General features: G+C 40.6%; 2 protein-coding genes across 3 annotated transcripts in view; one reads left to right on the top strand and one right to left on the bottom strand.

Moving 5' to 3' along the window:
- Positions 1 to 492: 492 nt before the first annotated feature.
- LOC118419388 (putative GPI-anchored protein pfl2) lies at positions 493 to 10,895 on the bottom strand. Of its 2 annotated transcripts, none has more exons than XM_035825755.1 (8): positions 10,715 to 10,895; positions 9,208 to 9,271; positions 7,387 to 8,435; positions 7,170 to 7,290; positions 6,120 to 6,186; positions 5,483 to 5,744; positions 2,482 to 5,300; positions 493 to 2,102 (listed from the first exon to the last, which is right to left on the bottom strand). In XM_035825755.1, the coding sequence occupies exons 2-8, from the start codon at positions 9,264 to 9,266 to the stop codon at positions 2,040 to 2,042; spliced, it is 4,440 nt and encodes a 1,479-aa protein (XP_035681648.1). In that variant the 5' UTR covers positions 9,267 to 9,271; positions 10,715 to 10,895; the 3' UTR covers positions 493 to 2,039. The 2 variants fall into 2 exon arrangements, with proteins under 2 accessions (XP_035681648.1, XP_035681647.1); XM_035825754.1 differs by having other exon boundaries at positions 9,208 to 9,290; positions 10,715 to 10,894.
- A 179-nt stretch (positions 10,896 to 11,074) lies between these two features.
- Positions 11,075 to 25,605, top strand: part of LOC118419389 (tubulin epsilon chain-like) — a 36,641-nt gene continuing 22,110 nt past the window's right edge. The window contains exons 1-5 of the mRNA XM_035825756.1: positions 11,075 to 11,273; positions 11,475 to 11,494; positions 20,258 to 20,311; positions 21,475 to 21,594; positions 23,342 to 23,457. Of these exons, the coding sequence (XP_035681649.1) occupies positions 11,249 to 11,273; positions 11,475 to 11,494; positions 20,258 to 20,311; positions 21,475 to 21,594; positions 23,342 to 23,457 (335 nt within the window). The 5' untranslated portion in view covers positions 11,075 to 11,248. The remainder of the gene's footprint in view (positions 11,274 to 11,474; positions 11,495 to 20,257; positions 20,312 to 21,474; positions 21,595 to 23,341; positions 23,458 to 25,605) is intronic.

Below are 25,605 nucleotides of genomic sequence, written 5' to 3'. Positions count from 1 at the left end.
TAAATTTACTTTGTCCTTACGTCTGGTAGGACGTCACAACTGATCTCCAGCTGAGATAATGCACTTGTTTGTGTCCTGGGCTGAGCATGTCTTAAACACTGTACGACCATTGCTGGCTTTCAGGTGTTTTTTTTCACCTTCTCAGAAGCAGGCTAGGGTGGTCTTCAACAGTTGTCAGGGCTGGTGACTTAAATTATTAGAATTTAAAGATTCTGGGTTCGAATTAGTCTCCAAGCAGACATTTCAGCTGGACGAAAAAAGAAAGAATTTGGCCAAATATGGGATTTCGGTCAGTATTTTTGCAGCCTTTCCAGCTATCTGATAGCCGGTCAGTTCACTTCTAGTTCACTCCTACTACTACCTGGCTTTTTTCATAACTTGGCCAGACTCGCCTATTACAATTTGGCCAGCACTTGTAGTCTGGTAGAGACTAGATTTGGATTACTAGTCCTTTGAAATTAATGGCACTTGATATACAATCATACAATTACAATATCTTCACACATACATGTCCTCACTTTATGAAATGAAAAACTTTATTCTATCCTTGGTAGGTTTGTCATACATACTGCAAAATTAATCAATTTGAACTCTATGAAGAATACAATAAATCAAATCTAGGAGGTTAGAGAGAGACTCCAAAGTTTGTTCCTACCGTACAGCAAGCAAGTTTGTTTGTTTGTTAACTCAAAAAACAAACAATATGTGATAAATATCCATCTTAGAGCTTTTTGTTACCTTTAGCATGTAGATGCAATTCTTGAAGAAGCAAAAGTTCAAGTAACAAACTCATTGTCTTTGATTAGAGACTCTGTCTTCCATGCTTAAACAATTTCAATGATTAATCTGCACCTAGATGCAAAATATATAATTCATATAGATCTGGAACTAACAACACAACACAATATAATACATAATATATTATAATATATATATACTTTGAGTCTTTAAACTTTACAATAAACTGCTTATAATCCATAACAATTGCATACTTAGTTAAAGTTATATGATTTATAATTTATGCAGTTACTTTCAAGTTAAGTCCACGAAACAAGTGGCATATGTATAACTGAAAAAATAAATAGAAAAATATCTCAAATCAAGATGATAAATAATGTTCATTCCTATCAGAGGCGCTTTTCATTTTGTGGCCATCTGTAAGTTATAATCAGACAAATCATTGGTAAACTGCCTGATTAACATGATCACGTCCAAATCTTATCATAATCTTGCAACAACATCTAAACAAAGTCCAATATCCCTCTAACTTTTGGGGGCAAACAAAACAAAACATAACAAATGCTGCTAATTTAATGCAACAAAAAGTTTGCTGGTTAACTTAACCCTTTACGTCCTTCCAGAACATTGGAAGCGAGTCGCACGAACAGAACTCAAACAAAAATTGAGGTCATTTGACTACAACCGTAAAACTGCAGCAATAGAAAACAAGCATAATGCACCTCTTGTGAGGGTTTGTCATATTCGTTATCAGGCCATGACTGGTAAATGTTCCAACACCACTATACGTACCAACAACCCTATGTTCCAAGTTCCAACACACCCAGCCAATATTTTGACACTCCTATGTTCTGACACCCCTATGTTATGTACCAACACATCAATGTTCCAAAACCCCTATATTGTGCTCCTATATACAACACCCCATATTCCAACACCCCTTTGTTCTGAAACCTCAATGTACCGGCACCCCTATGTTCCAACACTCACCGTATGCATGTATGGGCACTCAATTGTTTTGACACCTTCATAGTACAAGAAGGTCCAACCCTAACACTGTGGTGACCCTGAGAATAAACAGTAAATGAAACTAGATAAACAACAATTTCATAGTTACTTATTTTTCTGTAGGGTCTTTAAGTACTTGTAAGATATACATGTAGCTTGCTAGAAAAGGCACTTAGCTCAAGTGAGTAATGGTTGAAAAATTCTTTAAGTGTAAGAAAAGATATGTGCAACAAATCCTCAATTTGGAAACAATACTTAGTTTAGTCCAAGACTAATATTTCCCACACGTCATCTCACTTATGGAAAGTCTGCAACCCTTGTGCTGAAAGTTGCCCAGACAGGATACCTTGGTTGTTCTGTAACGAAAAGTAAGAAAATTTTAAAGGCATTTTACAGACAGCATTTACTGTCTTGCTGAAGCATTATTGTACTGCCAAGTACCAATTCATTGGTAATTACTGACATGTACTGTTAGTCTCTGCTCAATTACTGTAAATTGGGTGCCTTTATAGATGAACAATCAGAGCATTTAACTGTCAACCTGCGATTGGTCTATTTGTGCTTCAAATGACAGTTGTTCAATTTTTAAGGGTGAAAACATGCACTAATCACTCCCTGAAACTTGACTCATTTTTTCATATTGATATTATTAATTGCAATCTACCAATATCTTGATAAATTCAAGAAATTAGCATTGAATTGGTGTGACCTTAGTCATATGTTGGATGCGCTCACCATTCTCTGTACTCCAGGTATAGCTGTTGGTGGCAGTCCCTGGCCATTCAATCCGAACCAGTTGCGGTTGCTGTTCACATACGTGAGCTTGGTGCTAGAAGACGTGTAGTAGTCCCCTACTGGTCTGGGCGTCGCTCCCAACCCCGTGGGAGGATGGGATGTCATTCCTGTTGAGCTCTGCTCATTGGTTGGAGTCATCATGTGTGATGTTCCTAAGACGTGATTGGTTGTTGGGATGGAGGCTGGCTGAGGGTTGGTGAGGAGCATCTGAGTTTTAGGGAAGGGGTTGTGTCTGGCCAGGATGTTTGTGAGTGACACCTGCTGGGCAAGATTGATGTTCTGTTGCCACAGGAATAACGCGTTCATGGTGATGTTACCGGCCCCTTGCTGCTGTGTTTGGGCAGGGTCGCCACCCCATGGCTGAACCATACGACCGTATGAACCGGTGGCACCGTGATGACTCTGATTTTGAAAGGAGGTTGTGCCGGTGTACAGGCACTGTTGGTTAGCGTGCGACATTGTCGGAGCAAATGCAACCGGGACGACGTCGGACCTGTTCGGCAGAGTGTCTGACCTCCAGCTGGTATGACTAGAGGTATATGGTTGATGCTGATTCGGCACTTGTATGAACCTTGACGAAGCAGTGCGGGGGGTCTCATAGATGCTACTAGCGGAGGAGTTAGGATTCTCCTCCATCCATGCTTCAGCTGGCACCTGTTCCTGAGAGACAACCTGCCCGCACGTCTCAGGCATCCTCCTGCCGTTCACCTCACTCGCAGCAATGGTGTCATTGGTCACACCACCGCTCGTTGTGTCCGCTCCAACCAAAAGACCTGTGAACGTGTTTACATGCCCGTGTTCGTCTTGCTGGGTGCTGGGGTAGGGTTGCTGGTGGTCTTGCGGAGGTACAGTCTCGTGAACAGTCACAACATCAGGCTTGTCGATACTGTCAACAACATTTTTGATCTGCCGAAGGGGAGACAGGTTGTTGTTGCCGTCGTGTCCTCTCTCCACCATGTCTGTGCAAGAAGTGAGCTCTTCATGGTTTAAAACTGCATGGGGAGCATCACTGCTCTCCAGTACCACAAAGTTGGGATTGTTTCTGTCTACGCTGTCTTGTTGCTCCACCTCTGGTTTGTTTTGGCTACTGACTTTTCCCATGAAAACTATGTCATCACTCTCATCCCTTTTTCCTTGCAACAGTGGTCTTGGGCTATGTTTATTTGCAGCAATAGGACCAGTTTCAAGTCTTCCTGAAATGTCGTTCCTAGTTACAGTGGCATGGGGAATGCTCCCTACATATTTTGGAGCACTTTGTGCCGGGCTGTTGACTGTTCGGAAGGCAAGGGAGATCACATCAGACACCGGAGGGACTGTTGATGCAGCTGAGGGAACACTATGCATTGGCTGGTCATCAGATCTCTCATTCTGGAATACAGATGTGTGCTTGTCTCTGTTCTGTCTAGTGCAAGGTAGGATATCACTTAGAGATGCAACCCTTGCCCTAGGAGGTGGAGAATGCATGTCTTCAAACAGTGCTTGAGGCATCCTACTCCCTCTTGCAACAGACTGTCCATAACTCACAGGAATAGCTGGAGCTTTCAAAGTCGGCGTGGCGTCCTGTCTGAACACTGGTTGGGTCAGACTGTTTGCTCTACGCCTCGGTGGAACACGAAATATCTCTGTCGAGCTGCGGTCTTCCAGAATGACCCCCTGGTTGTCAGACATCTTCTTCACCCTGCATGAGGATGACGAACCTTGTCTCTGTGGCTGAGGGATTTGAAGGGACGCAGGTCTCCTCATACCTGTCAGTAGGGTGCTGTCTGCTTCCCCAGCACCTTCGCTCCTCGACTGTGCATATGCTTTTGACAGGAAACACCCGGTTGGGACGCAGCCCCCACTTCCTTCTGAGAATGTCCTGGACCTTCTGCGCTGGATGGGTTGGAAAGGAACGGGTGACGCGGGACTGCTCTCGTGAGAGTGTTGGGCATGGATCCGACCACTGTGGTCGATCCTTGTAAATCCTGTTCCAAGGGACGTTAACATGCTGGTGGAAGGATGATTGTCAATCTGAGAAAATCCCTCCCTTTGTCCAGTGATGCTGCTTCTATGCCTTGTGGCAGAGAGTGGAGTCACACTTTGACTCATGACCATGCTTTCTACCTGAGTTTTTCTAGCTATTCCATCTCCAACAGTCGGTTCCTGTGGATCGTCAGCTGGTAGGGGATATCTGGCCCCTGTCGAGTGCCTCCTCTGCGTAGTTCTGCTTCCTGTGGGCATCGGAGCAATCGGCCTGACACTCCTGCTTCTCAACTGCATGGAGCTGCTGCAGGCCTCCTTTGAAGCGTTCCTGTTCTTTGCAACATTTCTTGGAGTGGTAGGGGCCACCGACACTGGGACATTCTTCGCTTGAAGCTCAGACTCTACAGCTCGCAGTAAGGGAGAGAGAGTCGGACCTGGCCCGCCACCTCTATGACCTTGAACGCTTCCCAGTTGACCTTGGTTAGCAGGTATCACCAAGCTTGCACTGACTGTCTGGTTCTCTCTGTTGGCTAGTCCCTTCGTCCCAGCACCTTGTGAGGGAAAGTAGGCAAAGCCGATGGTGTATGGGAATGGTAGCTTCTGTGGATCCAACTTAGGTGCGATAGTCCTTGGTCTTGTGACTGTGGACGATGTAGTAGAATTGCTAGCTGGTTTTGTGGCTGAAGATGTAGTGATATTGGAAACTTCAGCACTAGAGTTGGAAGAGGTAGTTGGGGCAGCCCCTTGTGCATGCTGGGAATGATCAGCTGGTGGACACTGCAGCACCATGGGCATGCCTGCATCAAAGAAAAGGTAGCCTGTGTCACACAATCTCTTATCGTCATGGGCTAGAAGTCATGCTGAAGGAAAGGTACTGACAAGAAAAAAGCGTTCAAATATATACAACTTTGACATTTGTAGACCTGAATCATAAAGGTAAGAACAGTGTACTTCTGTTGTGTCAATACAGATTGTGTACCTGTAGACCTGTGATCTTTAGCACCATCAGTAACATTACCAGATGACATGGCAGAGAAGTATTGCTGCATCATGGGGAATCCAGCTGCAGGAATAATGAGAACTGGTAGGGGGCGTGCAGGCTGAGAGGTGGCACCAGCGCTGTCGCTGGGAACCTCGGCGTTAGAAGCAGACTGGGAACACCTGGCTGCCACACCCTCGGCTGCCTTCTGCATCTTTCTCTCACGAGCGCGCCATCGAGACCGTCTGTTCTGGAACCACACCTGTTGAACAGACATGCCTGTCATTATAACGAAAGTACAAAACATACATGACATGTTTAGGTCACCTTTTCACAAGATGGTGATCGCTGAGCAACTGATCTTTTGAGCAAAGTTCTGTATGTACAGTGACCAAAACTAGATTTGTGTGATCCACTGTTTGATAATTGAAATATGATGCAATATGTAAAAGTGTGATTTATACAATAACCATACACTCAGATTCTTAAAAAAAATTGTCCCTTATCTATGAAATTTGTTGCAGGATCTGTCAAATCTTTGGATGCTTAGTGTATGACAGACTCTTAAATGAATGTTTTACATACAAATGGATTCAAATCAATTCTATAGCTACAGTTACTATGATGGTGTGCTTACCTGGATCCTGTCCTCTGTTAACCCAATCCTTTCAGCCAAGTCCTCTCGCTCAACAATGTCTGGGTACCTGATTGCAACATAATAATAATAATCACCAGGTGTATTTTGCCAGCCAGTAGGTACCCATTATGAGTAATGAGGCTGATTAACGTGGTTGAGGCACCTCCTCGAGCACGGGACCCCCGTTTTACGTCCCTCCCGGAAGACGATTTCGTGGAAAGCTTCGTGAGGCTACAGCAATCCGGACGTCCTTGGTTGGTCTCCCATCCAAGCACTGTCCGGACCGTCGCGTTGCTTAACTTCCGAGATCGAGGGATCGGGTGTACCAACGCGCCACGCGGCCGTAGCTAATAACAATAGTTAATAAGGCTCCCTTTTCCATTACACAGCAACCAGTATGGAATTTGCATTTCTGTGATCCATTGCAAAAGCACGAACCAGTTACCACTATCAATTATGGCACATCAATTATTTTAAGTAGACTAAATCTCCTATTTGCATTGGTAATGTTTTATCTGCCACGATTAATAAATTTTATATGCATAAAGTTGCTAATTATGGAAAACAGTCTGTAGAATTACAGACCTTACTAATTAATCATGCACATTAGTCCCAATTTGCATTATCTGCATGCCATTGTGCACATATTTGTGCCACTACCTGCATACTGAATCCCAGGGAAATTTGTCGTTCCTTTAGTTAGCCCCCTTGAAATGTTTTTGTTTACAAAAATGCCCCTGCAGTTCCAGAGAAAGCTGCAGGGGGCCAAAACCTAAACAACCTTTTCCTTACATCATAAGGTATCTGCAACCAAAATATCTGGACCATGGCACAAAAACAGGTGGTCACACACCAGGGGTTCCCATAATTGACCTTGACTTTTGTCTTCCCAACCCCTATCCCAATTCCAAATATCATTACCATCCAGAGGTTCTTATTTGTTATGATGACAATGAATATCCAGAAACACAAACACACACACACACACACACACACACACACACCAAAAACAACACCTCCATTTTTCCTGAAGGTAATAATCTGCCTCACCTGTTCTTCATGAACAGCTCCTCCATGGCCATCAGCTGTTCCTTGGAGTACTTGGTTCTGCACCGACGGCGGCGGCCATCTCTCCATGGGGGTCTTGTAGTCATATCACCTCCTTCCCCAACTGGGATGGACATACCAACTAAATGAGCTCAGACATTCAACATACAAATATAGTACCACCTCAGAAAAGGACAAGGAATTTTTTTACCAAACTCACCTTTGACTTGTTGGTTTCCTCTTCCATCTCCCACCCTGGTTACACTTCCTTCTGCAGTCTCTTCCTCAGCCTCTCTTACTGCACCTAATCTTGTCCTGATCCTCTTTGCGATTGGTCCATCATCTGTCACAACCTCAGCATCTCTTAAATTCTGTTTCCTCATCCTCACTGGTCCATTCTCTGTTACATCATCAGTATCTCTTACACTCAGTTCCCTCCTCCTCATTGGTCCATCCTCTGTTACAGCATCATCATGTCTGACACTCAGTTCTCTCCTCCTCATTGGTTCATTCTCTGTTACATCATCAGCATCTCTTACACTCAGTTCCCTCCTCCTCATTGGTTCATTCTCTGTTACATCATCATCATCTCTTACACTCAGTTCCCTCCTCCTCATTGGTCCATCCTCTGTTACAGCATCATCATGTCTGACACTCAGTTCTCTTCTCCTCATTGGTCCATTCTCTGTTACATCATCAGCATCTCTTACGCTCTGTTTCCTCATCCTCATTGGTCCATTTTCTGTTCTAATGTCAGCATTACTTTGCTTTTTCTGATCTTCACTCGTGCCAGCTTCAGATGACTCTTGTCTGTCACTACTCACTTTTAACTCCAATGTTCTTCCAACATCCCCTACCCTGGAGCTCAGGCACTCAACATCATCAGTTAGTCTCTTGTTTTTGTCTTGCTCTTCAGCATCCCCATCTGCAATCCCAACTTTGTTGACTTCCTCACATTTGGTTTCTTCTTCCTCAGAAGTATCCATGATCAACTCTTGCTCCTTGCAAGCTGGGGATGTTCTGCTTTTTTCTACTCCTTCTTTCATTATTTTCTGTCTTTTTACTCTAATCCTTGTCTCGTAAGGTGTATTCACCTTTTCATCTTCTGCCACCTTCTGGGCTTTCTCGGACTCTGGCTTATTTGATTTTTCTTTCTCATCACAGGCTCTGGACAAAACCTGGATCCTTGTCTCTTCCTGCTTCCTACTTGAACTCTTTGATATGACCTCTACTTTACTGTTCTTTTCCTTTGCTGCTTTTGGAGAAATCCTGTGATTTTGCACAATGCAAAAATTACTCAAGCAACTGAATGAGCTTTGTAAACAGACATTTCAAACAGCATTCGCTATCTTTCCACAGTGATAATACTTGCTATTTTTCCCAATAACTGACAATAGATAGTGGATGCTGTCTGAAAAATCTCCTTACACAATGTAACTGATTGCTTGAGTAACTTTTGCATTTTGTACACTGAAACTGTACATTGCATACATTGTATTTTCTCGAAAAGAGTTCACACTTTTCAAAATCCAAAAAGGTTCTGCAAGATCTTACCAAAGTTGGGGTGCAAATTTTACTTGACGGCTATGACAGCATGGATAAGTGAGAAAGGACATCAAATAGAGGAAGGTGGTGCTACAGTTCTAGGAAAGAGCACAAAACTTTACATACTCCATATACAACATTTCTTCTACTCTGACTCTTAGTGATATAATTTTTAACTTGTGGAAGACAGTTCTCAAGCTTGTAGAGACAATGTCAGCATGTAAAATTATTAATATTTTTACAAATTAAGGCAAAGACAAATTTGTATGAAAGTCCTTGAGTTATGCAAAATAATCCAGGGAAAAGAGAAGACAACAGCACTGGTTCAAAATGTGTTCAAGATCAGTAGACTTTTAAGAGTTTTGTACTATTTTACGTTTCAGTCCAACAGATTTGCCTCTTACCTGCCTCAAATCAGGGGTGCACACATTAATCGGGGTGCATACTGTAATCTAGAAAATACAGTTACCTGGAAGTCTAGCCTTGATTGACATACCTGGGGTTTTCGTCACTGTCATCTTCTTCTAGATCAGCTTCTGACTCTTTGCCAGCCATTTTCACTGGAACAGACAAGTCTTCCTATCAGGGAAGTGGTCTAATCTTAGTGTCTACATTGTTTTATTATTGGTTACTGAAGCCTGCATTTAATAACTTAAAAGTTGTTATGTACAAATCATTGTCAAATCAAATTATGATTTTTTTCTGAACACCCCCTGAATTTGAAATTTGGAATTGGAAACTTAAGTGTCAAATGTTTGCCGTTACAAGAAAAAAACAATGATACTAATAGATTATGTTTAAAGTAAACAAACATATTCAGCCATGGCTACCACAAAAGGTAGCATCTGTGCAAGCAATAGAAACTTGTTCACACTTCTGATTATGCATGCATGTTGACAGTAGCCTGAGTATAATTTGACATAGTGACCACATGCTTTGTTACTGTTAGCAAGTCAAAGGATACTGAGCCAGCGGTCACTACAATTCACACAAAGGATGGTACTCAGGCTACGATTGACAGGAATTGTGGGTTCGTCTTGACCGTTGCCTTGATTGGCATAATCAGTTGTAAATGTATTTAAGTTCACGGGAATTTAATTTCGCAGTAGCGGGAAAAGGGACTTTTCGCGGTGGCTTTAATTTCGCGGTAGCACCATGCACTGCAGTCTCTTACTGCCAATGGAAAAATGTTCGTGGTGGTTTTAAGTTCGTGGTGAAGCGGCCATCGCAAAAACCGCGAACATTAAACCACCGTAAAAATGTCTGCATTTACAGTAATGTGGCAAGTACAGATGTGTTTTGTCTTTGGGGCTTTCACCTTTGACACATTACCCACAAGTCATTTTGCCATGCATAACGGTGTACTCTGAACTGTGAACAAGTCTTTTGTGTCAACCATCTACTCTCCAAGCAGAGGTTAGGCTCAGTCTGTTTTTTAACGTTTTTTTTTACTCGTTGATATCGGGCTGTCTATTTTGTAAATATCTTGCTGTGTCAAAGGCCGGACACAGCCAATGAGATGACAATCTAGAAAGCCTGATAAAAACGACTACTAAAACGTTAAAAAACAGCCGGAGCCTAACCTCTGCTTGGAGAGTATCAACCATCACCAAAGACATGACAATTTTCTTTCTTTACTCCACAAATATTCCCACCCATTAAATTTCACCGGAGAGGAGTGATAATGAATGATAAGGTAGGGCATGATAAAATGATAAATGTGGCACAAAATCTATGATTCAATTATCTTATTTAAAGCAGAATGCAGTGTGCAACACACATGAATTTAGAAAGCTGACACTACCCTTCAATTTTGTGGCAAGAAGTTAGAACTTCGTCTTGGCAGAGAACTCCTACTCGCCGTGAACAAATTTGTCCACACCATGTGTATTATTGAGCATATTTGCTCAGCAATTAAACCGGTCAAGTATGGCTTCCAATACATATAATGGCCTCCGTGACAGTTAACATCACATTCAGGACGGGAAATAAAATAGGTTTACCTCTGTGTGGTAGCGAGTCAGTTTCTCCTATATCGGCAGGGTAACGTTAATGTCATTCTGCTCACTGTGAGTGCTGCCGACTTGTGTCCCGGTATGACTTCGCTTGCCCTGATGTAATAGACTGGTCCTGACTGTCAATCACAAATTATTAGCAGTTCAACCAATGAGAGAATGTCAATTAGTAGTTGACCAATGAGACGATGTTAATTATCGGTTCGACCAATGAGATAGCGGCTATTTATATTCATATCTAACAGGTGTGAATTCTGTTTCACCTGTCCCCCATTGTCTTCGCGGGAGGTTTTTGGTAGGACGTAAACAGACGTACACGTGAATTCGGAAGTCACCCGCCAAAAATTAACCTTTGACCTGACCCATCCCAACATGCAGCTTGATAAACATGGCCGCCAATTTTAAACTTTTGTGACAAGCGATGTGCATTTTGGCCTTAAAATCCACTAGAACGAGGAATGATACCGAATTGAAGAAATCTGACTTGAACCTTGATTATTGTTGGCAACATAGAGCAGCTACATGACACAGTCCATAGTGGTTCAAGGTCAGTAAAATGATCGTTGTTGTTCCAAAATTAAGGGGGAGGGGGGCAACTTTTTCCCCACGAAAGGTTTGCTCGAAGCAAGGAGGTTGAAAGATTGCTCAAAGATTTGCACTTGTTACTGTATTTTGCATGCTTTTTGTCGGACATGGATGAACAGCAAAATGTCTCTTCTCATAATTTGCTTCTTGTTCTTTCTTACAGTTGGCCAATGCGGAAACCAGGTAAGCATGTAGCAACTCTTGGCTACCTTACACCGAAAGAAAATCATTTTCACGACCTAAATTGCCTTCGCCAAATAATGTTAGGCTTTTCGAAATATTTAACGAATTATAAACGTTTCTTGGTGATCATGTAAATAAGGTCCTTAATGATTTTCAAACTAGAATTAATAAGTGCACTGATGTCACCCATAAAATGCAAATTGATTTCATTCATAAAATTTACTTGCTGTGGCTTAAGTTGATAAACTTTGTGAAGGTTTAAAAAGAAGAAAAGTTCATGGGTCTTAGTGGCAAGTGTGCAGATGTTGTCACACTGGCAGCACCAAATCCGTAGGTGTTTTTTGCACCTTTAGACAGATTAGCCGTGAGGCTCGGTGGGCATCACTCCACCGTCATGGGGGCAGGGGCATGGCGAGTATCGAACTCAGGACCTACTGATTCTGATTCCAACGCTCTAGTCTAGCCGTTGCGCCACACAGGCACCCGTGAAGGTTTGCAAAAGATTAATGTATTCCAAAAATATTCTACATGGCTTACAATATATATAAATGAACAAGAAGGTAAAGTAAATTTAAACATTTATTGACTTATGTTATAATCAATTACATCTATGCAGGGCTCAAAATATGACCTGCACATGCAGGTTTTTTTTTTTTAGTGCAGGTAAGATTGGAGCTGTCCAGGTATTTCTGATGTCTACCTGCACCTAACCTGCATAGGTGCATGTACTGGGTTTTATACATAAATGTCATATGATGTAGGTGTATGTGGATTGTAGTTAGCAGCATTGAATGTTACCCCCTATAAAGTATAAAAGAAAAAAATAATAGTTCCTGAACAATTTTTTTATGATCCATACTTCCTAAATTCAGAATGGTGCAGATAAAATTTGTCTGGTGCAGGTAATTTTCAAGGTTAACTGCACCAGTGCAGGTATGCAGGAAAAAGTATTTTGAGCTCTGCTATGGATAAGCATAAATAAACTTGAACGTGCAAGAGTTGACAAGCCAAGGTGCCAGTTTTGACAAGTTTGTATAGACCCTGTATGCCTGACAAAACTTGTATATTCTACACAAATGAAGGAGCCGGTGAATACATTCAAAGGTTTATTTGTTTGTATCGTAATTGACAATAATAATACTGTAAATACAGAAATGTGGTTTTATGTTCGTTTTTTTTTGCGTTGGCAATTCACCGCAAACTTAAAACCACCGCGAACATTTTTCCATAGTAGTAAGAGACTACATATACAGTGCATGGTGCTACAGCAAACTTAAAACCACCGCAAACATTCCTTTTTCCGATAATGCGAAATTAGATCCCCGCAAACTTAAATGCATTTACAGTACATTTAGATAAATAATTTTTACCATGCAAGACTTGGCACAAGTACAAGTCATGACAACAAGTATTTCATTGAAATCCTAAATGACTTACAAAGTTACATGTATTCTACATACTAGTACAATGATACAATGTGCAAGAGAGTAAGATGCATCCAAGAGGTCAATTTTTTTCTGATACAATTGATAATATATATGAATGAATGAAATTTACCATTCAAGTGTTGGCACAAGGTACAAGTTTTGACAACAAGTAATCAACTTGCAAAGAAAATATACTCTAATTGACTTACAAAAAGACTATTCTATGGACAAATATGTAAAAAAAAAAAAGAAGATACATCCAACTAATCGTTTCTGACTAGGGTGCACTAGTACCTGAAAAAAATCAGTGGATCAAATTTTGGACCAACTATAAATGACCAACAATTATATCGGCAGGGTTCTACACATTTTGGCGCTTAAAGTTTAAAAAAAAATAACAGTGAGGTAGAGCTAGGTAGAGCTCATACTTTCTTTTAGACTAAGTCATTTCTACTGATAAGGTTCTACAGACGTAACAGTCAAACTTGCAGACTTGAAGACAGGCTTTTGAAATGCCAGTGGGAGTCAGATACTCTAAAAAATACATTGTCATTGTAGAAAATTGGTCCATTGTTTTGAATGTCGCCCATTCATAAGGCCACACCAATTTAACTTCTTGGTTCACGGATTTGCTCGCTCCTATTTTTTGGAAAAAAAAAATAAAAATAAGAATTACCACTCAGCAAATTTTCACCATTAATGAAACAATTCACCAACTTTCTGGTGTAGCAAATTGGCCTTTATATTATAAGCTCCTTAAAGTGTGGGTACAGGTGCTGTTACTGTACAATAATAGTGTTTTTGTACTTTTTTCAAGCTGAAAACTTTTTTTCTTTATGTTTTGGATAAGCCGTTACCTTTACCCCAACCATTTTACAGTTTTTATTTTTATTTTTATTTCGCCCTCTCGCTCCATATTTTTTAAGAAAAAATCCATGAACCAAGAAATTAAATTGGTGTGGCCTAAGTTTGCACAATTACAAGACCAACAAGTCAATCCTTTCTGATACAATTGATGATATCTATAAATTGATAAACTTAACTGTGCAAGAGTTGGCACGAGATACAAGTTTTGACCACAAATATTTCATAACAGTTCTAAATGACAAAGCATATTAAGAAATAAGATATATACAACCAGCAAGTCAATTGTTTCTGACATAATTGATAACATAGATGTACAATTATTTTAGAACTTTACAAAGTTTACTGAACAACAAGAGATGGCACAAGGTGCAAGTTTTGGTAACAAGTATCTGCAACAATTCTAAAGGGCTTACAAAATGTATTCTACAAACAATGTACAAGAAATCAAAGTACATGTACATCCAAAGTTTAAAGGATAAAGTAGTCACTACAAACTTGTTAGACCTCAGGATTATAAAAGGCAAAGTCAAGCCCTATATCCAAAGTACAGTATTGAATGAACTTATGTTCAATATGCAAAGAAGATTTATTCTGATAAGTCCCAGCCAAGTACCCACAGCCCCTTAGCCTCGTACTAAGAGACTCAGCAAGTCCTTCCTCCATAGCGCCATCCGTCTATACAACAAGAAGGTTACACAGTAGTGCTATTAACACTTGTTGTTAGCTATTACCTGTACTGCTTGTAACTCGGTACCGTTTTCCAATATGTTGATTTTAATCTATTATGTATGTTATACACATGTTAACTGGAATCTACAAGTCGTTGTTTGTATGCAGCTATTGTTATTATGTGTTTTGTGTGGCTTTGGTAAGCCTGACGTGTGTAATAAGGTCAAAATTCGGGTGAATGTGTGTTTGCCCGCGAGAACCTTAATAAATAAAACATTGAACAGCCTGACATGTTTTAAAAGAACTCTTGGTGCATTCGAAGTGGAAAAATATCGAATGGCATTCAAAATGGATTCTAATTCTAACTGCAGTATGACTGCATTCTACAGCATTCCGACAGTATTCGAAACATTCTTATATCATTCAATGGAGAACCGAAGCGGCAAGCCATTTCGAATCCTGTCAGAATGTGGCCAAAGGAATATCTGGAATGCAGTGAGAATTTCCATAATACGAATTCACAGGAATAGAAAAGAATTTTTCATTCTGATGGCTTTTTGGCTCTTCCTTCTCGTGTGAAGGGGATTTAAGGTCCATTTGGAATTTCCACCAAATGTGGCACGAATTTGGCAAGTACTTCATTCCGGCTGGTTCTGCTTGACTCCTAGGCCTGCTGATTCGGTTTCAGTGTGAAGTTACTATATAATTACAGTTACCTACATGTAGGGGAGGAAGAGGGGGTCATTAACCCTCGTCAAACATCTAATCGTCAAAAGGTGACCATTGATATCAAAATGAAGAGGCAGAATCTGTGTGCTTTTCATTTGTACTGTATTGTGAATGATTGACGCACCTGCGTTCCTCACTAGGAAGTAATAACGGTCTCCTTGGTAACCAAAGGAGAGAGAGAAAGCACCATGCGTCATGATGAACCATGGTGATAGCACTTCATTACTTTGAGCATCTTAGAAATGTTTGAGGACTGTGTTTTTTAAGTGGCTGATTTAATGCAGGTGTACTGGTAACAACCCACTCTATTGTTGAAGGTAGAAATGATTTTTACTGTACCATGATTTTTCTAAGCAGTTAAGAGGGACTTAATACAACTCTCATACTAAATAAATACAGATCACCTAAATTTCATGCATTAGTGAAATAGAATTCAGTAGTTGTTATGTAGTAGTTTTCACTGTTGTATCTATTATTTTCATGTGTTTTGTGATATTTAGTGCTACATTTACAAATTCAAAGACAAGCCTTTCAAGTTTGACCCCCTAAATGACAACTCTATATGACATAAGTCATAGCCTACAATTTGAATGAAATGTTTTGTACTAGTAGATGGTTCAACTCATACCTGACTGGGAGGTTGCTAAACAAATGAAAGAAAGTCAATTCTACTAGCCCATGGAAATACTGTCAGACAGGCAGGTGTCATGTTAGAACGAACAAAATTAATCCTTTCTAACAATTGTGAATTAAAAAAATCGAGATATACATGATTGTGTAGTTTGATTTTACATCATCATGAAATGATGAGTGATAAACCTATATTGCTAAAATTGACGTTTGTTTTTGGTGAAACAATTTTGACAGTCACAAATTTAAATCTACTGCATTTTGGTTGCTTGCTTTTGTTACCTTGGCTAGTACATGTACTTTCCTCCACTACAATTTGTAGGAATTTAAACTCAATGTCATTTTATGTTTCCATTTTTGTGGCACAAATAGTTCACCCTTGCCACTGTCATTTTCCGTGTTGTTTCGCCAATAGTAGAATGGCAAACATTTTGACAGAAACTCAGGTTATGAAGTTGAGCATACTGTCCCAGATATGCTTGTACCCCTGGCGAATGTTTCTGTTCATGACGCCGTATACGATCGGGTTTAGGGCGCCGCTCACTGAGGCCAGCAAGTGGCCGACAGTGAAGGCTTCGCCTGGGACTTTACTGGAGAACATCGCCATGAGGACGATAGGCAGATTGCATAGGGTGTACACAGCAAAGAGCATCATCATCATTTTGGTGATCTGCCTTTCGGCAGCGCTACTGTTTTGTGACTTGCCACCCGAGACAACGTGTTCATTTCTGTCTGCCCGATCTGACACTGTATCAGCATTTAGGGTGATGTCTTTGGCTCTATATGGCTCATTGTGGTCATTATCTTTTTGTACCTCATCGCTTGATGGGGATTTTTTGCCCTGGTCTTGGTTACTTGTCCCTGACACTGTTGCGACCAGGTTGCTGCCTTTGGATTCACCCGGCTCTATGCAATCATTGCCTTTTGGTCCGTAATGGCTTGATAACGAATTTTCATCCCCCATCCACTGTACACCCTCCAGATTTCTTAAAGGCTTTGTCACCTTGACGATTTCCGTGTTTTCAGAAGGACTGGCGCCATCAATTTCCCGTAGTGCATACTGCACTGCCAAACCGGCAGAAGGGCCTTGTGCACTAGCCTGGACTCGTTTCTTACTCTTCCTCACATGGTTTTGGATCAGGATGTAAAAAGCGAGGGCTGCAACGTAAGGGAGGATTAGGTTCAAAATGACTGGGGGAATCTTTGCCCAGAGGTTGTCAGAATTTCCCAACGCACACCGTTTCAACTTCGGGTCAACTTTGACTTCCTCCATGATGTAGAGAGGCAAGAATGAAACCGTGGGGACCAACCATGCGAGCAAGAGCATGACAACGAGGGTAGGCGGGGAATTCAGACGTGTACTGTGGGTACAGATCTTGAAGTAACGCTGAAGGGCGATACACAACATGTGGGCCAGCGATGCCCCCCACAGCACAGGGGAGGCATAGCCCATAAGCCAGCACAGTGCTGGAGGGGGCTCCCAATGGGGGTTAAGGATTTGGTGGATCCATAAGGGGGAGAAGAAAGTGGCGAAAAGGATATCTGCAAAGCCGAGGCTGACCAGGGGAACGTTGACCAGTCTTCGCAGGGCCGGACGTGTCCAGATGGTCAGTATGGTGAGGAGGCCACCAACGACAGTCAGTACAATGGTGACTGTAGGGCAAAATTGATAGTTTTAAATGTCAGTGTGAAAAAAAGTGCTTAGGTCTAGGAAAAAAACCTTGTGTTTCCTGTTTCGGTCCTGAAAGTAGTTAGGGTCGGTAGGTAGGGATTATCTTCTTTGAATTTTTTAAATCTTTTTTTTTCGACTTTGGTCAATGTCAATTATTATACAGTTTAACAAAGTAAAACTGAAATGCATGAGGACTCTTATATTTTCAATGTCAAACTTCAATTTTGTGCAGAATGCCCAATGGTTACAAATCTGTGGATACATTTATCCTTCATTAGATAGGACAAGCATGTTTTTTTACTTGAATAGGAAGCAGGCTGAATAAAAATTCTAACTGAAAACTTCCATGTACTTGTATATGACTTCACTACCAACTCAATAAGAATGTGTAGCATCGGCAGGTTTTTCTAGGGTAGGTCGGGAAACAGGAAACACAACATTTTTTCCTACGCCTAACAATAACAGGCTCATTCTCATTGAAATGTGAAAATATGCTGTTGCCACGCTCATTACAACTTGATATGAAGCAAAACAACGATTATCGTATTGGTTAATGACTAATGGAAGAAATTAGATTATCACCACGGGTAGGATTCCAACCCGCTCTTAAAAAAATGGTCATGAGAAGACACGAAGCAGAAGAAAATGTAACAGTTCGAACATAAAATCGCTAATTTGCACATTTCGCTGCCAACTTCACTATACCTAGATATTTAATAGATGTCATGTCATCAAGTAAGTCGTCTTTACAAACAAATCATGGTAATGTCCTTAACTAATCGGTATATGTACCAAATAGAGTTCAAAGTAAAGAACCAACTGTTCTTCACAGGCCAGCACATCATTTGGGGCACCTTTGAAAGTAATTTGCATTCTTTGTCTTGTGCTTTTCACTGTGGTGTTCCACACAGAAAGAAAGAAACTTAAAGACAGTGGAAGCAAGATGCAGTGTACTGAAGGCAGAAACAGAAACTTACTTCCGTTGGAGACAACGAGAATGTACTCTCCAGCAGTTGTCATGGCTAAGATCGGATGTCGTAGGTCGACTTCGACGCTTACAAAACAGCCCCGTTTGACACCATGTAGGGTTACTGTTACAGTTACTGTAGTGGAGCATGGAAATGATTTTAATGATTTTACTGTCTTTGAAGAAAACCTTGCGTGTGAAATAAAAAGGTAAAAGAATCTTGTGTCAATCATCTCTACAATCGTGTGTGTGTGTATATGCAAATAAGATGTCGCTAAAACGATTTGTCAACTGAAACACCATTAACAGAATGCTTGTGTGTCCGAAGGGTGTGGTGTTTAGCATCAATGACATGTATGTTGCGGTGTCAATCATGTGTTCATCATCCAGCATCCATCCTAAGTCCCTCCCTCCCTACTCCATCCTTAAAGTGTCATCAATCTATCCATCCGTGTGTGTGTGTGTGTGTGTGTATGTATATGTGTTTGTGCATGTGTGCGTGTGTGTGAGTATGTGTGTGAATGAGTGTATGTGTGAGTGAATGTCAGTCAATATGTGTGTCTGTGTGACTGTGTGTATTTATTTCAATCTACATTTTAATTTACATGTTGTCTACTCTGCAAAAAAAAAAAATCAATCACACCGTGGTTACATGTAAGATTGAACAAGCTGTAGCCATTCAAGTGTTTCTTCACAGTCATAAAAATCCTAAAGACTAAACATAATTGCTGACATGCAGAAAGCAGAAAAGAACCACAGCTTACAAGTTACTCACCTGTTGCAATATCGAAAACAGCGAGAAATTTGCAGAAACGTCCGCAGCAGGCGCGCTCCGTGGGCATAGTGAGTGATCATGCTGAAGTACTGAGATCTTATATAGACCAATCACTAAGTTAAACTCTTTGTCCCTTTACTCAAACCACCTAATGATCTGACATGTAGTTTTCATAAAAGAAACACATTGCTCAACAACCCCGTAGCTTGGCTGCGGTTTTTGCCATAGCAACATGCGGGAAAACCGGAGTACGTACTCAGTCAGCCAATCAAGAACTCATTGTCCCTTCCTGCAAACATATTAGATAAATGGTAATTGATGTCAGTTTTCATAATAGAAAAACAAGACTTAGTGGCCCCAAGCTTAGCCATGGTAACTGCCAGCAAGTTTTTATAAAAGAAAAACAAAATCTAGAGTTCAATGACCTCATAGCTAATAAGGAATATAACTATAGAATGTACCATATGATATACATGTATGACTAAAAATGCTCAATTCTGCAAAACTGGCATAAAGTAATAATTGTCAAATATGAAATCCTAAATAAAAATGACTGACAGTGTAGCACTCGCTCATTAGATATGTAAATATGTCTTATTAGCCAACTTCACAGGAATTCATTATCTCTTGTGTTGAAATGTAATCTTCCTTTTATACTCATTGACTTTTAACACTCATTAAACCTTACATTGATCTACTCTGCAAGGAGAGGTTGGGCTCCGGCTATTTTCTTAACGTTTTTTTAGTCGTTTTTATCGGGCTTTCTATTTTGTATTTTATCTTGCTGTGTCAAAACCTAACTGGCTGGCGTACTTCAAGAAAAATGACAAAATAGAAAGCCCGATAAAAACGACTAAAAAAAAACGTTAAAAAAACAGCCGGAGCCTAACCTCTGCTTGGAAAGTAACATTGATCCAAACTGATGAAAAAAGCACCTGAGACGAAAACGTGTTTGTAACTGACGGAAATTGCTGTAATGTTACAATTGTTTGATATCGGAAAAGTAAGTCTGTTGTTTCTTTTCCAGATTGGTTGTCGCTTCTGGGACCTGGCTCTCAGAGAACATGCCAGCACAAATAAGGTGAGCTGTGTGTTTTTTATTTTCAGTTACTTTGTCTCATCAATACCCCTAGATTTGGAAGGATGAAATCAGGACATCACTAGACAGTATGAAGAAGTAATGTCATCGTAACCGGCATGTTAATGTCATTATTAATATCATGATGTTTCCCTTCACAGATAATATAGTAAAAATATTGTTTTTGCTCTGTTTCTTCTTAGTTATTTCCTAAACAAATATGGTTAATGACCATCTCAACCAAATGGTGGTCACCATGATAACTGGAGGTGTAACAGACACCCTGTGGTGCTCCATTACACAATGTAGGAGGTGGCAGGATGGGGACTGGTCACCATCCACAGTCATAAACATTGTATTTGAGTACTGAGAACAAGAGTGAATAGAGCAGTACTTACATGTAGAATAGACTAGACCATGTGAAGGTAAACGTTTCCTTCTAATTTTCTCACAAATGTTGCCTGTCTAATTAAAAATGTTGCCTTTCTACTTAAAACTCATAATTCCACCGGGTGCCATGATAATGTGATTGAAAATATTGTTAGGCCTAAGAAAAAAAAGTTGTGTTTCCTGTTTCCCAACCTACCCAAGAAAAAGCTGCCGAACAAGAAACACATTTATTGAATGTTTTTTTCAAGGCCTTATACTAGTTATAGAGGCCTTCTGAAGATTGTCTTGAACACCTAAATATCTGAATTACTCCAAATTACTGAATTAGATGCTGCATTGGTAGATCTCTGTAAATAACATTCATGATATTTCTCATGTCATGGTATGATGCAGGGCTCGAAATACCACCTGCATAATTATGCAGGTTAGTGCAGGTAAAGTTGGAGCTGTGTAGGTATTTCTGGTGTCTACCTGCACCTAACCTGCACTGGTCCATGTACTGGGTTTTATACATAAATGTAATTATATAATGTAGGTGTATTTGGATTGTTATTAGCTGCATTGACTGTTGCCACGTGACCTATGGAGTATAAAAGAAAAAATAGCAATGGTTCCTGAACAATTTTAGTATGATCCATACTTCATAAATTCAGAGTGGTGCAGGTAAAATTTGTCTAGTGCAGGTATGCAGAAAAAAAGTATTTCGGGCCCTGGGATGGCATATACTGGAATTATTAGAGTTGATGGTACTTATTGCTTTTCTTCTATCCTTTCAGAGTGGCACATTTGATGAACCTCTGAGCAGCTTCTTCAGGAATGTGGATGCCAGGTACTCTGAACCACTGGACATCCCGGTGGGGCGGGGCAGGGACAAAATCTGCAACCTGAAAGCCAGGGTAAGGCCAAACAACAAAATATTGTGTTTCCATTTATGTTCCTGAAAAAGGTTCAGTTGGTAGATAGGGTATTTTATACAATCCATCCGAAGTGATGGCAGTGTCAGGCCTTTGTGGGAGTACTTGGCAGGTCTTGGGGCCATGTTCGGGCATGACACACCCACTTATACATGAGTCAGGGGTAGAAGGAACCCCGTACATCCTTGGACGGAAGTCCTCCTAAGAGACGAAAACTCCGATTAACAAAGCTGCATCTGCTGGGGCCGTCTCACACGTGGCATGCAGTTCTGTCCCTGTGAGACTTAGTGCTCCAGTAGACAAGAGGGTGGAGAAGGAATTGCACACCCCTCCTTCACCATAAAAAGTCATGTGCAGGTCAGGCAAACAGGTTGCCAAACCCACCGGCATGTCCCGTTTCGGCATTTGCCTGCTCATCTGTACAAAAATCAACAGGAGAAACTGAAGGAGAATCCAATTGCAAACATCCAAAGTGATCCAACAAAGCATTGTAAATCTGAAATGCATCAGGCACTGGTATTTTCAACATCATATTGTCAGTGAGTGAGTGACAGACATACACTGTTAAAGATGTGCAATATTCACTACACCTTTTGCATTGGCTGTTCTAAGCCCCTAATTGTTATCAGGGGCGTTTGAGTGTGAAATACAGATAGATGACAGGTTGAAAATTTACATTGTATACCCTTTTGTCAGCGGCTGACTAAAAAAAGCTGAAGGCAGAACTAGTGTGTTATGCCTAAATATGGTATACAAGTTATGTGGAACACCGATGAATGGAAATTGACTACCCGTGGTTTTCTTATTCATCAGTGATACTGTAAAATGTGTTAAAGTTTGCGGGGATTTTATTTCGCGGTAGGGAGAAAATGGAGTGTTCGCAGTGGTTTCGAGTTATGAATAGTCTTAGAGTCAGATACTGTTCAGTAATAGAAATTCCGGAGACTTACCAGACATTGTACATTTGTGTTCTAGCAAAGGTGCTACAGATGGAAAGAATGCTTTCGTTATTGTTGACATGATCAACTGTCACTGATGTAATTGTATCTACCCTCTGGGTTCGTAGCACTAAGTCTTGGCGAATATGTTTTCGATTTTCAAAGATCGTGTCTGTTTTCAACTTGTGCATCCAATTCGGTAGTATTCATGAATCTTCACGTCGAAAGGTGCCTGCAACATATCATGATACTGCATAATGTAGTAATAAAGAGTAGTAATAAAGCTCTCAGACAAGGGGGTAGGTGGGGACAGGGTTGTAAGCAGCACCCGTCCTTCCGTCTTTTGTCGGAATTTTGCAGCTGGATACGGAAAAAAAATTGCCTATTCCATCCTCTCTTACGGACAAAAATCGTTATGTAAAGTTATAAAAAAAACTGTCTCCCTTGTGTTATTTTTCACCAAACAGATGCCGTTGAACAGCTTGGTCTACCAGCAAAATTTACACCTAAAAATGCAGGAAATAGCATTTCAGAGGGTCTACATTTCTAAAATGTTCAGGGGAGCGAAGGCGCGATGTCTCGCATCTTGGGGCTTAATAGGATTCAAAATCGAGAGGATATTGGAACATGATTTCAGGCTGGCTACAACCCTGGGTGGGGAGAAGACAGAAAAAAATTTTGTGGTGAAGTGGTCACTGCAAAAACCATGAACATAAAACCACTGCGAATATTTCTACCTTTATAGCATTTCCCCCGTCATTTCTTACATCATGATAATTGTGACATTGCAGGCAGTTCTGGTAGACATGGAGGAGGGTGTGGTGAGTGAGATCCTGAAGGGACCCCTGGGGGATGTGTTCGACCACAGGCAGCTCATTACTGACGTCTCCGGATGTGGGAATAACTGGTTAGTTCTCTCCTGTTTTATATATATTAAATATAATTCTATCACACAACAATTGTACGAAAACTATTTGTTTGTCACACAGCAGAAAGAAGAATGCAACTACAGTAGTTTGAGAACAAATTGTCCATGGAATTATAAGTTACATTTAAGAAGCTCCATCTTAAGATTGGAATTCCGTTTTTCCCATTTTGAAATGTGCTAATATTTTCAATATAAAAGCACTTGGTGCAAAGTCTTTACATATGATTGACAAGTATGATGCACAGTTGTGAAATATGATAATAACTTTCATGAATATTCATTTTGAAAATTTTCTTCCTGCAGGAATTCCTGCAGGAATTCCTGCAGGAAGCGTTTTTCCTGCAGGAATTCCTGCAGGAAGCGTTTTTCCTGCAGGAATGCTGCAGGCATTCCTGCAGAAATTCTTGCAGGAGAAAGGTAAATTCCTGCAGGAAGAATGTTTCCTGCAGGAATTTCTGCAGGAATGGCCTTATAATTCATATCTAAATCAATGACACTAAGATAGGAGTGCTACACACCGGCAAAAAAGTATGCAACAAACGTTTTAGTAGTAGTTTCTCCTATTCATGCAACTTTTTCAACATATACATTTACATTTTGTACTACAGTTAAATGTAGAGTATAATCACACCCCGCGCAACATTTCTACCCCCAGTTCAACCTGTATGACCTCACAAGCGCCATGTTCTTGTTGACTGTCGACGCATCAAAAGCCAGCCAATTTCTCAACAGTTATCATATATAATATCAATGTCACTAAATCCTTCAAAATTATGAGGTAGTCTGGCAACATTTTGGAAGCACGACGTGTGCCCGACTCGGGGTGGTCGTGGTCGCAAGTTTGAGTTTAATCCGATTAAATGTGAACGCATTTTTTAATCCAACAGAAAGCTTTAATCGGATTCCTCATTTAACTCACTTGTATTTTTTCATTTGAATGGGGTCCAAGTTGCCCTTGACATGTTCAACAGTTGTGCCGACAGAGCCATTACGGCTGTTCACACATGGGTGTTTTCATCAAATGAAAACTGCTCTATTCGAATGCTCCTTCCATGCATGCAATGATATCTTGTAAACGCAGTACCAAGTTGAACGTGGCAAAGAATGAAAGCTCCTTGGTCAGGAACTTGAGATTTGTTTGATCTGGTTGGTCATATTTTGACCATCATAAGATTAACACTTGAATTTTTGTTCCAGAGAATATTTCATAAAGTTTAAAATTGGGCCTAAGAAAGCCAGGGGCTTGCTTCCTCTTGTTGAAAATTCAAGTAAGTATGCGCTATTGTAATGCGGGTTCAAAGTAAGGTCAGCTATTGTTCTATAGATATGCAAAGGATGCTGGTGTCCAATTATCAATTATCAATTATCAAAGGACTAATTATTCCCCAGGTCCAAACATCCTGGCTACCTGTAGTGCTGAGGACCTAAGGCCTTCAGAAAGAATCCTGGAACTTGGGGGTACACTATTACAAGAAATTACAGACTGAAGAATTACAGAATTTCAGAAACCTAAGTTCACTTTTACACTAATCTATTTAAATATGAAATGGTTAAACCTAAAGGGTAAATCAAGGTTGTCTTTGTCAATTTAAAGGTAAACTATGAATAATTTTTCTTGAAGTTTTGTGAAAATTTGATGGTAATTGTGGACTCCACTTATAATAACTAAAGGTAATAAATAGACTGCTCAAACCAAGGAGGTTTAATATAGGCATCATGGAATGAAGTCAGCACCTCTGTGCCTAATTTCCAATCCAGCTGTGCCTTGCTCAATTTGCCCTTCAAGCTGCGTTACATTAAACAACTGCTCGCTATCAGACCCCCTTCTGTCAGTAATGACCATGGTAAAATCAGACCCGAGTGCTCGAAAATAAAAGCTGGACTGCTTCTAGTTGGGGGGGCTACTTTCAAAGTTGGTCATTTGGTCGTTTGATACCACTGTTGCACAGTGACTATGACTGCTTCCCAAAAAACCTGGTGCAGGATGAAGACCCAAAAAAAGTTTGCTTTTGCCCCACTAGTGTAACAGTGGGTTCAAGTAGTTCCTACCGTCCTTGCTAAGGAGCTCTGAGCTTTTTGTGCGCCAGCGGTAGCGTACTGGATTTGTGATCCGGCTGCTGGTTTGAA

The sequence above is a fragment of the Branchiostoma floridae genome, chromosome 7, assembly GCF_000003815.2.
Source record: "Branchiostoma floridae strain S238N-H82 chromosome 7, Bfl_VNyyK, whole genome shotgun sequence".
In the NCBI taxonomy this organism is placed as follows: domain Eukaryota; kingdom Metazoa; phylum Chordata; class Leptocardii; order Amphioxiformes; family Branchiostomatidae; genus Branchiostoma; species Branchiostoma floridae.
This window is presented reverse-complemented; position numbering and strand designations above follow the sequence as displayed.

Coding starts and splice junctions, on each gene's coding strand:
- LOC118419388 (XM_035825755.1), bottom strand. CDS start 9,266: ATGGCTGGCAAAGAGTCAGAAGCTGATCTAGAAGAAGATGACAGTGAC. Junction 7,291..7,386: donor AGGAAACCAACAAGTCAAAG/GTGAGTTTGGTA, acceptor TGTCCATCCCAG/TTGGGGAAGGAGGTGATATG. Junction 5,745..6,119: donor TAACAGAGGACAGGATCCAG/GTAAGCACACCA, acceptor TCTGTTCAACAG/GTGTGGTTCCAGAACAGACG.